The sequence below is a fragment of the Vanacampus margaritifer genome, chromosome 1 (genome assembly GCF_051991255.1).
Source record: "Vanacampus margaritifer isolate UIUO_Vmar chromosome 1, RoL_Vmar_1.0, whole genome shotgun sequence".
Taxonomy (NCBI): Eukaryota; Metazoa; Chordata; class Actinopteri; order Syngnathiformes; family Syngnathidae; genus Vanacampus; species Vanacampus margaritifer.
Genome location: NC_135432.1, coordinates 36353752 through 36368232, shown reverse-complemented (window position 1 = coordinate 36368232; position 14481 = coordinate 36353752). Strand labels below are relative to the sequence as shown.

The 14481-nt window shown below is 43.9% G+C and overlaps 2 protein-coding genes across 5 annotated transcripts in view; both read left to right on the top strand.

The window, feature by feature from the left end:
• Nucleotides 1–5550: 5550 nt before the first annotated feature.
• Nucleotides 5551–8827, top strand: LOC144038937 (carbohydrate sulfotransferase 10-like). 2 transcript variants are annotated; one of them, XM_077551822.1, is made up of 5 exons: nt 5551–5856; nt 5935–6041; nt 6118–6355; nt 6439–6544; nt 8117–8827. In XM_077551822.1, the coding sequence occupies exons 1-5, from the start codon at nt 5763–5765 to the stop codon at nt 8601–8603; spliced, it is 1032 nt and encodes a 343-aa protein (XP_077407948.1). In that variant the 5' UTR covers nt 5551–5762; the 3' UTR covers nt 8604–8827. The 2 variants fall into 2 exon arrangements, with proteins under 2 accessions (XP_077407948.1, XP_077407939.1); XM_077551813.1 differs by having other exon boundaries at nt 8051–8827.
• Nucleotides 8828–8979: 152 nt separating this feature from the next.
• The window catches only part of LOC144038952 (carbohydrate sulfotransferase 10-like), a 9323-nt gene continuing 3821 nt past the window's right edge, over nt 8980–14481 (top strand). The window contains exons 1-6 of one of the 3 annotated variants that reach the window (XM_077551827.1): nt 8980–9136; nt 9212–9392; nt 9905–10018; nt 10091–10128; nt 10442–10649; nt 10964–11069. In XM_077551827.1, coding sequence (XP_077407953.1) covers nt 9931–10018; nt 10091–10128; nt 10442–10649; nt 10964–11069 — 440 coding nt within the window. In that variant the 5' untranslated portion in view covers nt 8980–9136; nt 9212–9392; nt 9905–9930. Of the gene's footprint in view, nt 9137–9211; nt 9393–9897; nt 10019–10090; nt 10129–10441; nt 10650–10963; nt 11070–14481 lie in introns of those variants that run through there. The other 2 variants (XM_077551826.1, XM_077551828.1) reach the window with 2 other exon arrangements.

Genomic DNA, 14481 nt, shown 5'->3' with positions numbered 1-14481 from the left:
GGGGACCTGGAGCTGCGGAGGCAGACGTGGCTCGGGGAGTTGCGGCTGGCGATTCCGAGCGCCACCATCTGAAGCCCAACGACGCCCAACTCCCTTAATCAAAGAGGACAGCAGGTCCATTTGAGCAGCCATGGCGTGCTGGAGCTCCTCCTGGCGCGACAGGCGCGCCTCCTGATTCCCCATCATGGCTTTCAGCACTCCCGCTGGGTCCTTCTCTGGTCGGTTCATTCTGACAGTAGGGTGGGGCTTTAGGACCCAGATGCGGGAAGGCAGAGCAAGGAGGCAGAGGTGCAGTCCAAAAGAGGTTTTAATATCTAATCAAAAAAAGGCTAACTTCAAAGTACAAAACAAATGGAACTAACAAAACCTGAAGCAAAACATGAAAAAACAACTAAGGCGAGACTAACAACATGACATGGATCCGGATAAGGCAAAGAGGTCAGCGTGACGTGGCGAAAGACTTACAAACGTGGCAACAGCAAAAATGAACCGAGAGGAGTAGACTTTTCACAATAAAACAGGAAATGACAAGACAAGGGGAACACACAAGGAAAACATGACAGGGAGTAAACAAAACTGAAAATAAACATGACATGGTTGAGGTCTCCTAAGATGAAAACCGGGGCATCCGGGCACCGTCGCAGTTGTTGTTGAACGCAGTCGGAGATGAAGGCGGCGCCGTTGGCGGCGTTCCCGCTGGGTGGAACGTACACGGCGCAGAGGAAAATGTTTCCAAACTCCCTCGGCAGGTAACCCGGCCTCAGACTCAAGCAGAGAAGCTCCACGTCGGGGGTGCAGGTGGTCTGCCACACCGCGTAATTCCGACACCAGTTGTCGTTAATGTAAATACAGACACCTCTGCTTTTTCCCGACGCCTCAGTCCTGTCGGCGCGAATGAGTGAGAATCCCTCGATCTAACACAAAGAGTCTGGGGTGTCGCTGTGGAGCCATGTCTCCGTGAACACCATGGCGCAGGCGTCTCCAGCAGGTCGGGGGGCTTGACAACGCCAAACGCCTGGCTGCTGTCACCACGCCTTTGTTAGATTACCTGTTTTAGTAATCTTTTGCACGTTAAATAAAAGACACTTATTAACTTTGTCATTTCTGGGAAAAGAGGACAAAAGATAACAAAGAGGAGAAAAGCATTACTCATCAAGCTATATTAAGTTAACATAGTTATATGTACATCTTCACAGCTGTAACTAAATTCAAAACAGTTAAAATATAAAATGAAATATTAAAATGTCAACACCTTCCAGCAAGAACAATCGCTGTTGAAACATCGACATGAGGCAACCTTATTTTCTGGCCGCAGACCTGTAGCCAATTTAGCGCTAGTAGCCCCAAATCCACGGCTACTAGTGATGTGTTGGTCACGAACGAACCGGCTCTGAGAGCCGGATCTTTGACGTGAACGACGGGAGCCGGCTCCTGACTATTGGGAGCCAGCTTTTTTTTTTCTCTCTAAAGCCGCATTTGATTGGTGAGTATGTGTGTGTGTGTGACACCTCTGTGTCTGCGCTCAGCGCTGAGCAGCAGAGGGGTGGGGCACACGACAGCACGCTGCAAGCAGTCACTCACACAGTCACACACTCGAACGCGAACGGGAGGGAGACGAGAGAGGAGGAGAGCGCTACGGAAAGGTAACTGTTTTTTTAACAGTTCAAAAATGAGTGACAAGAGAAAACGCAGCAATATATGGACACATTTCAATATAACAACTGACAAAACTAAGGCAGAGTGTAAAGTCTGCCAGACTAAAATTTCTTATCGGGGAGGCTCTACAAACAATTTACACCGGCACATGAGAACTACGCATCCTTTAGTTCAATTGGAGGAAAAAAGGCAAATAAATGAACCTGATAATGAAGGTGCTACTCCAACTGTTGCTGATGCGGCTGCAGTGTCTTCAGCATCATCCAGTGCACCACCACAACAATGGAAAATTACAACCAAGAGCTCTCTGGGCCAATTTTTGCAAAAGTCAATGACTCCAGCAAGACAGACGGCAATTGATGAAGAACTGGCCAAAATGATTGCATGTGATTTCCAACAATTTTCAGTTGTGGAGGACAAAGGATTTAGAAGGTTTATTCATTCACTCAATCCAATGTATGCACTTCCAAGTAGGAAAACACTCTCCCAAAAAATCATCCCGGGCCTAAATGACAGAGAACATGCTTCACTCCAAGAGAGGGTTAAAAAAGCCACAGTAGTTTGTCTAACAACGGACAGCTGGACTTCCAGAACCACCACATCCTACTTGTCAGTTACATGTCACTTTGTTGAAAGTTTCAAAATGGTGTCCTGTCTTCTGGATTGTTTTGAGTTCAGTGAGAGACACACTTCTGACAACTTGGCTGAGGAGCTGCTCAAAGTGGCAAAAGAGTGGGGCGTGGACAACAAAGTGGTTTGCTGTGTTAGTGACAATGCAGCTAACATAACCAAAGCAATTAAAACCCTTAAATGGACCCACCACCCATGTCTTGCACACACAATCAACCTGATTGTAAGAGATGCTCTGAAGGTGATGAAGCCTGCTGTGGACAAAGTGAAGGCAATAGTGGAGTTTTTCCACAGGAGAACAACAGGCACACACAAGCTCAAATCTACCCAACAACAGATGGGCATGCCTGAGCTGAAGCTCAAACAAGACTGTGTCACAAGGTAGAACTCCACCTTTTATATGATAAAACGGATTCTGGAGTCCAAGGATAAAGTCATCTCTACCCTTGCTGTTATGAATGCATCAGTTGATCCTCTGAGCCAAGAGGAATGGGAGGTACTGCAGGAGGCATGCACTGTTCTGGAGCCATTTGAGCAGGTCACTGTGGAGATCAGTGCAGACAGGTATAGTGTACAAATGTTATTACATTATTATTATTGTTTTTATTATTAGCTGTTGTTGCATTATTGGTATAAAACGCGGATCAGACATTACCACAAGTAATAATATATGCTAAATAAAATAAAGCATAATTTTAACACTTATTGTTTACTCTTTTTCAGCTATGTTACAGCCTCCAAAGTGTTAATTATGTGCAGAGGTCTGCAGAGAGTGACATCTGAACACCAGACCAGAGTAACCACAAGGAAAGTGACAGAGTTAGTGGCTGCTCTCTGTGCATCCATGGACAGAAAGTTCCACCGAATTGAATACAACACTGTTCTCTCAGAATCCACCATTCTTGACCCCAGATTCAAGAAGCTGGCCTTTAATGACAACAGAGCGGTTGATGAAGCTCTTCAGAGAGTAACTGCAGCCGCAGCAAGATCCAGCCAGCCAGCTTCACTGCCAGAGGGTCAAGAGAGAGAAGGGGCAGAGCATGAACAAGAGGAGCCACAAGCATCTGCTGTTTGGAGGTTCTTTGAAGAACGGGCAAGTGGAGACACTACAAGAAGGAATCCTTCAGCTGATTCAATTCTGGAAGTGAGATCCTACCTTGAGGAGCCCCTTCTCCAGAGAAGTGCAGACCCACTGAGCTGGTGGGAGACCAAGTCTTCCATTTACCCACGACTTGCACATGTCATGGCACGGAGACTGTGCATTGTTGCCACTTCAGTCCCATTTGAAAGAATCTTCTCAAAAGCAGCACAGATATTAACAGAGAGAAGAAATAGGATCAGCCCCTCAAAGTTGAGGCATTTGGCATTTCTTAATGTAAATCTGGACTGAAGAACACTGTTTTATGGATGCAGATTTTTTATTTTATTTTTATTTTACACATTTTAATTTATATTTTGCTGTGCGATTCTGTTTGTCTGTTGTTTCACTTGAAAATTGTTATTGTTAAACCTTATTTAAGTTAATTTGTAAATAGTTAAATGTTTGTTTTGCACTATCTAATTTGTTTGCACTTTCTATTTGAGTTTATAGTCGAGTTTATAAATAAAAGTGTATTTTATACAACAAACATTTGATATAGTGCAATTTTTTCACATTAGTAATTCATATTGCACATAGTTTTAAATTGTTTATTTATTTATTTAACTCTTTCACTGCCACTGACGTTTAAAGACGTCAAGTAAAAACCTACGGAGGGCTGCCAATGACGTCAAAAGACGTCATCCAATTTTTTTTATTTTTATTTTTTGAAACGGGTAGAGGGAACCCTTCCGCATCTGTGGTGAAAGTTTCAATTAGGTCTGTTGTGCCTAATAACTATTTTTGGCCCCTAGAGGGCAGCGATGACTCTCTTTTGACAAGATCGGGTGGGCGTCAGTAGAGGCGGAGCTAGAGCGTCGAGCAGGAGATCAGAATGGAAAACAAAGGAAAAATGGCGACCGGTTGCGAGGAGCTCATGCCCGAGCCATTTTTTTCAAAGACCAAAAGCATCGACCAACGCTAAAAGAGCACATTGATGACGACGATGATCATCATTGATGATGATGATGATGATGGTGACTCCGTGGATGGAAAGCATTGACGCGGCAGTAGAATACGTTAGGCGGGCGGAGCTAAATGGCCGAGGAGGCGAGCGGTTGCAAGCAGCGAGCGGTTGCAAGCAGCTCTACACTTACAAGACGAAAGGCATCGACCAACGCTAAAAGAGCACATTGATGACGACGATGATCATCATCGATGATGATGAAGGTGAATCCGAGCTTGACGGCGAAATTGGAACCGCTGACGCGGCGGCTATGACGGCGTCGTAACGCGGAGCACAACCGAGCACTCACAGGCGGACGTTCGATCGGACGACGAAGAGTGCCCCGAGTCCAATGCATATTCATCGGAGGAGTGTGTACAGTCTGCTACTTGCTATTTATTCCCCAGAAAAAAAGGCAGTCAAGAAAGTGTAACGTTTGCACGCGAAACGGACAAAGTGAAAGCAAACTGTTGTGCGAGTCCAGCGGCGTCTCCTTGCACGCAGGGGAGCGTTATAAAAAGAAAAACTGTATTTGAAACATCCACATAATTGTAAGTAGTACCACATTTGCACACATTTGTAAATAGTTTGCGAAATTGTTTTGTCAAATTGTTACACTGTTGAATGGAAATAAACGTATTTTGCAATCAAAAAACACTTTTTCATTGTTGGTGAAAGCGTTTTACAGAAGTAAAGCACTATTTAGGTGTTTGTGGCATCATTCATGGACAAAAAGAAGTGTAGAATTCACTAGAGTGCATGAAATAACATCGTTTCACAAAAAGCTTGTTTTCTCCGCTTTTTGTTTCAAAACAGAGAATTTCGGTGAAAGTAACCATTTTCTATTGTTGATTACTGAAGAACGGAATAAGGTAGAAACAAACTTTTTTTTCTGATGAAAGATGAGAGTCCAATCTTTCATTTGGTAGTATGTGTGTTTCCATAGTCCAAACAAAACATTTTCTGTGGACCTTGAAAGATCAGTCAAAATGCTTAAATCGGCTGGCACTGGGGACAACCCGTTTCTGAAAACGTCTGGCAGTGAAAGAGTTAAGCGACAAAAAATCTAAAGAGCCATTTGGGAGCCGAAAGATCCGGCTCTTTTTACTGAGCCGAACCAAAAGAGCCGGTTCCCTAAAACGAGCTGGAATTCCCATCACTAACGGCTACCAACTGGAGCGAATGGCTAGGCTAGGCTAGTGAGTGAGCTATCTGTTACCATTCTCGGGGCATTGACTCGAACGCAAATTGACTCTTTTGCTTGTGAGTGAAGACGTTTCAATTTCGATCCGAATAGACGTCATCCGTTCATGCACATGCTTGGGCATCTCTAGCCTGAAATAGCTGTCAACAGCCGTCCAGAGGGTTACTTGACCGCAGGCTGATGCAGCGATGCGGCACCACTGGTTGTTCCTCGGGGCTTGCGGCTGGGTGCTGCTCATTCTCGTGTTTGTCACCAAGTTCATTAGCCGCAAAGCTGTCGATGGTGGGTTCATATCTCTGTGATGGCTAAAGTGTTTGTTTTTTTTTTGTTCGTAAAAGCGTCCTCATTGATATGTTACAGATTATGAGGAGCGGCTTGGTGGTCAGAGCTCTACTGGGTCGGGACTCAGGGACGAAAAGCTTCCGCTGCCCACTGTAGGAAAACCGGTTTCACAGCAACCAGATCAGGTAACCAGGGAAACAAGGGAAACGATGACTAATGACTTATTTATTATGATTGAGTTTTTTGTGTGATTTATTGAAGTGGAGGGCTCAGTCCTCAGCTACCCCTACTATGGCTGAGTGGGACTTCATTGTTGAGAAGCGACTACAACTGCTCTCCGCTGTATGTAAGAACAGCAGCCTGATGAATTTGACTCACATCCCTATCAGCAAGTTTGTCCTGGACCGCATTTTTGTCTGCGACAAGCACAACATCTTGTTCTGCCAGACCCCCAAAGTGGGAAACTCGCAGTGGAAGAAGGTCCTAATCACTCTCAATGGTACGCTTGACACGCTTTGCCTTGATGCACGTGTGCCGTCGACTCATCTGCTGACTTTTTGTGTCATTGTTGGCATTTGACAGGAGCCTTTTCAGGCGTGGAGGGGATTCCAGAGAACCTCGTCCACGACCATGAGAAGAACGGCCTGCCTCGCCTCTCATCACTGATGCCACAGGAAATTACACACAGGTGAGTCACAGCGATGACCCTCCACGCCAAGTATAATAGATTAGATTGCATTTTCCCTTGTAGAGGCATCGCTTCATCATCAAGCCACCAAGGAACCTTATGCATGTTGAAGGAATTACCATTAGTTGTAATTGTTTGCGTGTTCAAAATAATTGCAAGATGAGATTCTGGTGAAGAGGGTCCTTGCAAGGTTGGTTTATTTCAGAGATCCCTGGTCACTCAGTTGCACATCACCCAAGCAGTGTCATCCAATGTGTGTGTCTTCTTTTGCCCACACAGCCTCTTTATTCAAAACATGAGGAAACGCCTCTGTCATCCCGTGAGGCACAGAATGAGTTTGCATTTTCCCAGTAAACTAGATCGTCCTTGAACTTTTGACAATCAGATTTCTGATGAACAGCAACTAGACTTCTTAGATAAACATAGAATTTTAACTTTCTCATATCTGGGAAAACAGTAGAAAAGATAGCAAGAATGTCAAAAGCATTACTCACACAGGTTATATCAGGTCAACATAATTACACCTTCATCAACACATCTATAATGAAATGTAAAACAGGTAAAATGTAAAATAAAACAATAAAAATGTTAATAATGTCAACAATGTTAAAAAAAAAAAGCATTTATGGTGGAAAGCTAAGGTGGCATAACAGTTTCTGCTGTCAGTAAGTTACAAGCTACTAGCATGCCATCAGGTCAAGTAAAAGAAAACATATTGTGGTATTTTCCATCTAAACGCAGTATTCTGAGAGGGATTGATTTGGTACACTTTTTGAAGTTGAGTCCATTAGTTTACGGGCGGATGTGTCATACAAAATGTGGCCAAAATGATTATTTAAAGCTGCAATGAGGTAAGCCACTGAGGGCGGCGTCTATGTTTAAATGTCTTTGCTAACTCATTTACAATCAGCTTAATGGTATAGTTTCCATTTCGGGGGAGCGCCTCCAAATGAATTCACTTTGTGTCCCAATTTAGTCAAAGGTGGTCCTGACGACGGGTTTCATTGAACTTAATTGTTCTTTTGACGAAGAGTGGTACTGCCACTATTATTGACAATAATATGTTATATGTGACCTCACTAGTCTAACATGACATTCTGATTAATATTACATTTGTGGAATATGAGTTTTGATGCAAAATCCACCCGTTTTTATCCATCTCACGGGGCGGCCATTTTGCCACTTGCTGTCGACTGAAGATGACGTCACAGTTGCTCAGGACTCAGACAATGACTGATCACAGCTCACCTGTTTTCTGAAGCTGTGCTGTGATTGGTTGTTACATCAGACCTGAGCAACATTGATGTCATTTTTAGTCGACAGCGGGTGGCAAAATGGCTGGATTTTGCGTCATAATTTATATTCCACTAATGCAGTATTAACCAGAATACCATATTTAGATGAGTGGGGCTGCATAGAGTGTATTCTTTTCAAAAACATTTTTGGGGTTGACTTCCTCTTATAATATTTACTACTAGATAACATATGTTGTGTTCTGCTCAACAGGTTAAAAACGTACTTTAAGTTTTTCATCGTGAGAGATCCATTCGAGCGTCTGATTTCTGCCTTCAGTGACAAGTTTATAAAGAACCCCCGCTTTGAGCCCTGGTACCGGCACGACATCGCTCCGGTCATCATCCGCAAATACCGCCGAAGCCATCGTGACAGTGACCTGGCGGCGGCCGGCTTGCACTTTGAGGACTTTGTCCGTTACCTGGGAGACGTGGAGGGCCGCCGCCGCCTGGATCGTCAGTTTGGCGAACACATCATTCACTGGACTACGTACTCAGAGTTGTGCGCGCCGTGCGACATCCACTACGATGTGATAGGCCACCACGAGACGCTGGAGCAGGACGCCGCCCACATCCTGAGGAGAGCGGGCATCGAGCGGCTGGTGTCCTACCCGGCCATCCCGCCTGGCATCACACGCTACAACAAGACCAAGATTGAGCGCTACTTCTCAGGAATCAGCAAACGGGACATCAGGCGGCTGTACGTGCGATACCAGGGCGACTTTCGCTTATTTGGGTACCCAACGCCTGACTTTCTACTCAACTGACATGAATTCAGCTGATGGCGTGTCACACAGCTGACGTGGATTGTATCTAACAAGTGCAGTGTCACTTCATTGATCACAACAGTCACTCAAATGCAATTGATTGTTGGTATGACCAGCTAGTTTCTGTACACTGTATGGATCGTTAAGGTCTGAGAACTTTTCTAAAATTTTTGTACACTTGAGAGGATGTGGTTTAAATAATAAAGAGCCTGATAATTACTGAAGTCCTGCGCTACGGTGGAGAGACTGTTCCAAATGGCAAAATCTTATTTGCGCCATTCTTTTAGCTGCTAGTCACAAGGACCTGCTCAAGCCTTTCAGAATGATTACAAGTGTAACATGCAGTGTAAAAATGAAGGATGGAAACGGTCCTCAACACAGGTGGTGGTGGTGCTTATGTTTTGCTTTGTGCTAGAACAATAAAAACACACACAACCAGTTTGTATAGCGCTCATCATCCTTATTAGGATCGTGGATGGGCCGGCTGAGAGGAACATGGCAAGAGGACTTCACCAGACCAGAACTTCAGGCCGGTAAGGCTAACACGCTAACCACTATTCCACTGCTGACTGTCACGAAAACTTTAACGAACAATTTCTACTGCACAGGTTCCTGTTTAGCTGCAGGTTTTATGCTAATGGGAAGTGCCGATGATATTTTCAGTAACACCGTCATGTCTCTTGAGTCATCCTGTGGAACGAGTTTTCCCAGCTCATTGTTGACCTGTGGCTTTGCTTTCGCTCGTCTCTGTATGCCGGGAGAAATAACTCAAACTGAAGAGAATAGAAGGTAAGATGCAAGAGTTTGTTTATTGTGCTTTGTCCAGCTTGGCTTCATTTTGCAGTTAATATATATATTTTTTTAAATCAGGCACAAACAGTTTTGATTGTGTGGGTGGGTGTGTGTGAGTGTGGGGGTTGTTGTTGTTGCATAGTGGGGCCAACGTTCTGGGATTTCACAGAGTTGTGGGGCCCACCCGTCCATGTGGGGCCAATTTGCTGGGCCCCACAAGTTTATACCTCTTTTTGAGGGTCAAGACTTGCTTTTAGAGTTTAGGTGTGAATTGGGTTATGGTTGAGGTTAGGGTCAGCGATAGGGGTAGGCAATCATTTTTGAGGGTTAGGGTTGGGGTTAAGGGATGGGGCTAGGAAATGCATTATGTCAATGAGATGGCCCCACAAAGATAGTAAAAGCAAAAGTGTGTGTGTGTCATTCCCTCTCGTGTTTTGTATCTTGCTTTTCCCGTTGTTGCTGTTTCTTCTTCGTCGAGTTCCATCACTTTTAATCATGCCAGATTTCAGTGGTGTTTGTGGAAGGAAATTTGAGGATGCAGTTGGGCTGGCGCATCTTCTTCGCTTGTTGCTGGCTGCTGCTCCTGCTGACAGTGGTTGACTGGCTCCTCAGAGATACAACAGGTGAGTTTTATTTGAAAAATCAACCCAATCCAATTGTGCCAACTGTCTGCTCTCTTTGTTTGTTTTCCTCAGATGCTGAGTTCATCATCCCAGAAAATTTATTGAACCAGGTTGGTTTGAGCTATACTACAGTGGATTTAAAAAGTGAGCAAACCACTATTAAAATACAATACTGCTAGGGTAAGTCATTAAAATTTATTATTAGACTATATTTCAGTCTTTTAGGTAGGGGTCTACCTGTATTGGTCATAATTTACAGGTTCAATATTGCTATTATTGAAGTGAGGGTACTTGAACAAAGTATATTGAAACAGATCTAACCAGCACATTGAAAAGTCCCTCGTAGTTACAATGACAATAGCTTCATGTGATACATAAATTCTAAAAGGAAAGACAAATACTTTTTTGTTGTTGATGTTTGAGTCCTCAGGGAAAAACTGGGAGATGGTCGTTGAGCAGAGGAGTCAGATACTCTCCGCTGTATGTAAGCGCAAGAAACTTTGGGGTGACACCCACGTCTCCAAGTTGCCCTTAGACAACATCTTTGTCTTGGACCGACACAACATATTGTTCTGCCAGACGCCTGATGAGAGTGATATTGAATGGAAGAAACTCCTCATTGTTTTAAGTGGTGAGTAGTATGAGGACGCTGTGGGACATCATTGTGGTCAATGTAACAGTTAAATGTGTCTTTAGAGAGAGAGAGACTGACTGACTGACTGACTGACTGATATTGCGCTCCAATACCGTCTCATGCATCTCGAAGCTCGGGACACTGACACGTTTATGAAGGCTTCCTCCGTGGTCCTCATGCCTCATCTAGAACATCATAAGCACCTTTGGCATTTTGCAGTGTTCAATTAGACTTAGCTGATATACTAACAGCATCTGTTAACAGCATTCTGACTGAAATGTTTTTTATACTTAACGTACTGTTTTTGGCAGGAGCCTTTTCCAATGTAGAGGACATCCCAGAGAATCTAATTCATGACCATGAGAAGAACGGCCTGCCCCGCCTCTCATCACTGTCATCACAGGAAGTTACACACAGGTGAGTCTCAGTCAACTTTGCCGTAATTACCACAATAGATCACGATTTGCGGGTAACACATAATCAAGCCAAAATTTGACCAGACCAGATTGTAGATGTCCAATTTAAGTCCACAAAGGTCAGATTACCAGATGTCTGGGGGAAAAAATCCTGAGAGTATCTGTGATGTGAGATGCATTTTTTTCTCGTAAAGAAATTTCAACCTGCTCAAACGTTACAACAGCATCGTGAAACGAAACGAGCAAATTAGAATGTTCACGAAAGCTGACTGTTTCCGCACACAAATAGTCGAGCCATCGGTTGTGTTGAGTGTTTGTATGGAAAGCTAAAACATTTGTTTGCAACCACAATGTAGCCAGATAAGTAAACAGCTAGCCTAGTTACTTATTTTTCTACTGCAACTACTACTACTACTCTTTCTTCGTTTTAATTTTTCCACAGACTCTCTTGTAAATCTTCTTTTCCTCTCTGCTTTTCCCTTCAGGGGTCGCCACAGCGAATCAGTTGCCTCCATCTAACCCTGTCGTCTGCATCCTCTGCACTCCCACCAACTACCTTCATGTCCTCTTTAAATACATCCATAAACCTTCTCTTTGGGCTTCTTCTAGACCTTCTGCCTTCCATTACCATAGCAAACAAGAAGGGGCTCAGAGCTGATCCCTGATGTAGTCCCACTTCCACTTTGAACTCCTCCGTCACACCTACAGCACACCTCACCACTGTCTTCCACTCCTCATGCATGTCCTGCACCACTTGAACATACTTCTCTGCCACTCCAGACTTCCTCATACAAAACCACAGTTCCTCTCTGGGCACCCTGTCATAAGCTTTCTCCAGATCTACAAAGACACAATGCAGCTCCTTCTGACCTTCTCTGTACTTCTCTATCAACATCCTCAATGCAAATACTGCATCCGTGGTACTTTTTTTTTGGGCATGAAACCATACTGCTGCTCATAAATGTTCACCTCTGCCCTCAGTCTAGCTTCAACTATTCTTTCCCATAGCTTCATTGTGTGGCTCATCAGCTTTATTCCTCTGTAGTTGCCACAACTCTGCACGTCTCCCTTGTTCTTAAAAATGGGCACCAGCACACTTCATCTCCATTCCTCAGGCATCTTCTCACTATATAAGATCCTGTTGAACAACCCAGTCAGAAATTCTACTGCAACCTCTCCTAGACACTTCCATACCGCCACAGGTTTATCATCAGGACCGAGTGCCTTTCCAAACTTCATCCTCTTCAATGCCCTTCTCACTTCATCCTTACTAATCTTTTCTACTTCCTGGTCCACAACAGTCACCTCTTCTATTCTTTTTTCTTTCTCATTTTACTCATCCATCAACTCTTCAAAGTACTCTTTCCATCTTCCCATCACACTACTGGCATCTGTCAACACACTTCCATCCCTATCCTTTATTACCCTAACCTGCTGCATGTCCTTCCCATCTCTGTCTCTTTGCCTTGCCAACCTGTATAGATCAGTCTCTCCCTCCTTACTGTCCAACCTAACAAACAAGTCATTGTAAGCCCCTTGTTTGGCCTTTGCCACTTCTACTTTCACCCTACGCTGCATTTCCCTGTACTCCTGTCTACTTTCTTCAGTCCTCTGTGTCTTACTTCTTCTTAGCTAACCTCTTTCTCTGATCCACTTCTGCACCGCCTCATTCTACCACCAAGTTTCCTTATCTCCTTTCTTTCCAGATGACACACCAAGGACTGTCCTACCCGTCTCCCTGATCACATTTGCTGTAGTTGTCCAGTCATTTGGAAGCACCTCCTGACGATCCAGAGTCTCAACTCCTTCCTGAAAGTCATACAACACTCTTTTTTTTTCAGCTTCCACCATTTCGTCCTCTGCTCTGCCTTTGCCGTCTTTGTCTTCCTCACCACCAGTCATCCTACACACTACCATCCTATGCTGTCTGGCTACACTCTTACTTACCACTACTTTGCAATTGCTGATCTCGTTCAGATTACACCGTCTACACAAGATGTAGTCTACCTGTGTACTACCTCCACTCTTGTAGGTCACCCTATGTTCCTGCCTCTTCTGGAAGAAAGTATTCACGACAGCCATTTTCATTCTTTTTGCAAAGTCAACCACCATCTGTCCTTCTGCGTTCCTCTCCTGGATACCAAACTTGCCCATCACCTCCTCATCACCCCTGTTTTCTGCACCAACGTGCCCATTGAAGTCTACACTAATGACAACTCTCTCACTTCTAGGGATGCTCTGCATCATTTCATCAAGATCCAACCAAAAGTTCTCCTCCTCCAGCTCACATCCTACCTGTGGTGCATACCCACTAACAATATTGATCATCACACCTTCGATTCCTAGCTTCAAGCTCATCACTCTATCTGACACTCTTTTTACCTCCAAGACGTTCCGAAGAAACGCCTCCTTCAAAATAACGTCTACTCCATTTCTCTTCCTATCTACACCATGATAGAACAACTTGAACCCTGCTCCTAAACTTCTAGCTTTGCTCCCTTTCCACCTGGTCTCCTGCACACATAATATGTTCCTCCTCTACATAATGTCAACCAGCTCTCTACCTTTTCCTGTCATAGTTCCAACATTCAAAGTCCCTAGTCTCAGTCATACATTCTTGGTGTTCCTCTTCTCTTTCCTCCTACAAACACACATTCCTCCTCTCCTTCTTTAACCAACAGTAGTCCAGTTTCCACCGGCACCCTGTAGGTCAACAGCACCGATTGTTGTTAACCCGGGCCTCGATCGATCCGGTATGGAAGTCATATATTTGATTCGCATGTTTGATTTGGGCAAAGTTTTACTTTTGATGCCCTTCCCAACACAACCCTCTGTATTTATCCGGGCTTAGGACCGGCACAAGAAGACACTGGCTTGTGCCCCCTTGCGGCTACATTAGACTCTCGCTTGTAAATGTCAAATACAATTTTATCCGATTATTGGATTATTCAATGGAACAATTGGTAGAATAATTGATTCTAAAAAACATTCAACAGTGACCAGGTTAAAGTAAACAAGCACCATGGGAGCTAGTTAGGGACGTGTGTCAGTGAACATCACAAATATCTTCAAACTTGTAAGAGGTCATTTGGGAAACATTTCTGACATATTCTCGACTATCACTAGGCAATGACTGCATTCTCAGGGTTTTACTCGCAGCAGGGTTTTAGTTTGCAGCTTGTCAGAAAATGGGCACAAAATATGCTCTTTTTTTCCTCCATGATTTCTTTATTTTTCTTAAAAAACAAAGAAAACTTGTTGGCTTGCATGGAGGACTAAGGAACAGTTCAAATTTTACAACACAGAAAATGAGCATTTTACACAGGTTTTTCTAAACCACAATTTTAAAAGCAATGTCTGAGTTTCGTTGGTTTATTATTATTATTATTATTATTGTTGTTATACTTACATTA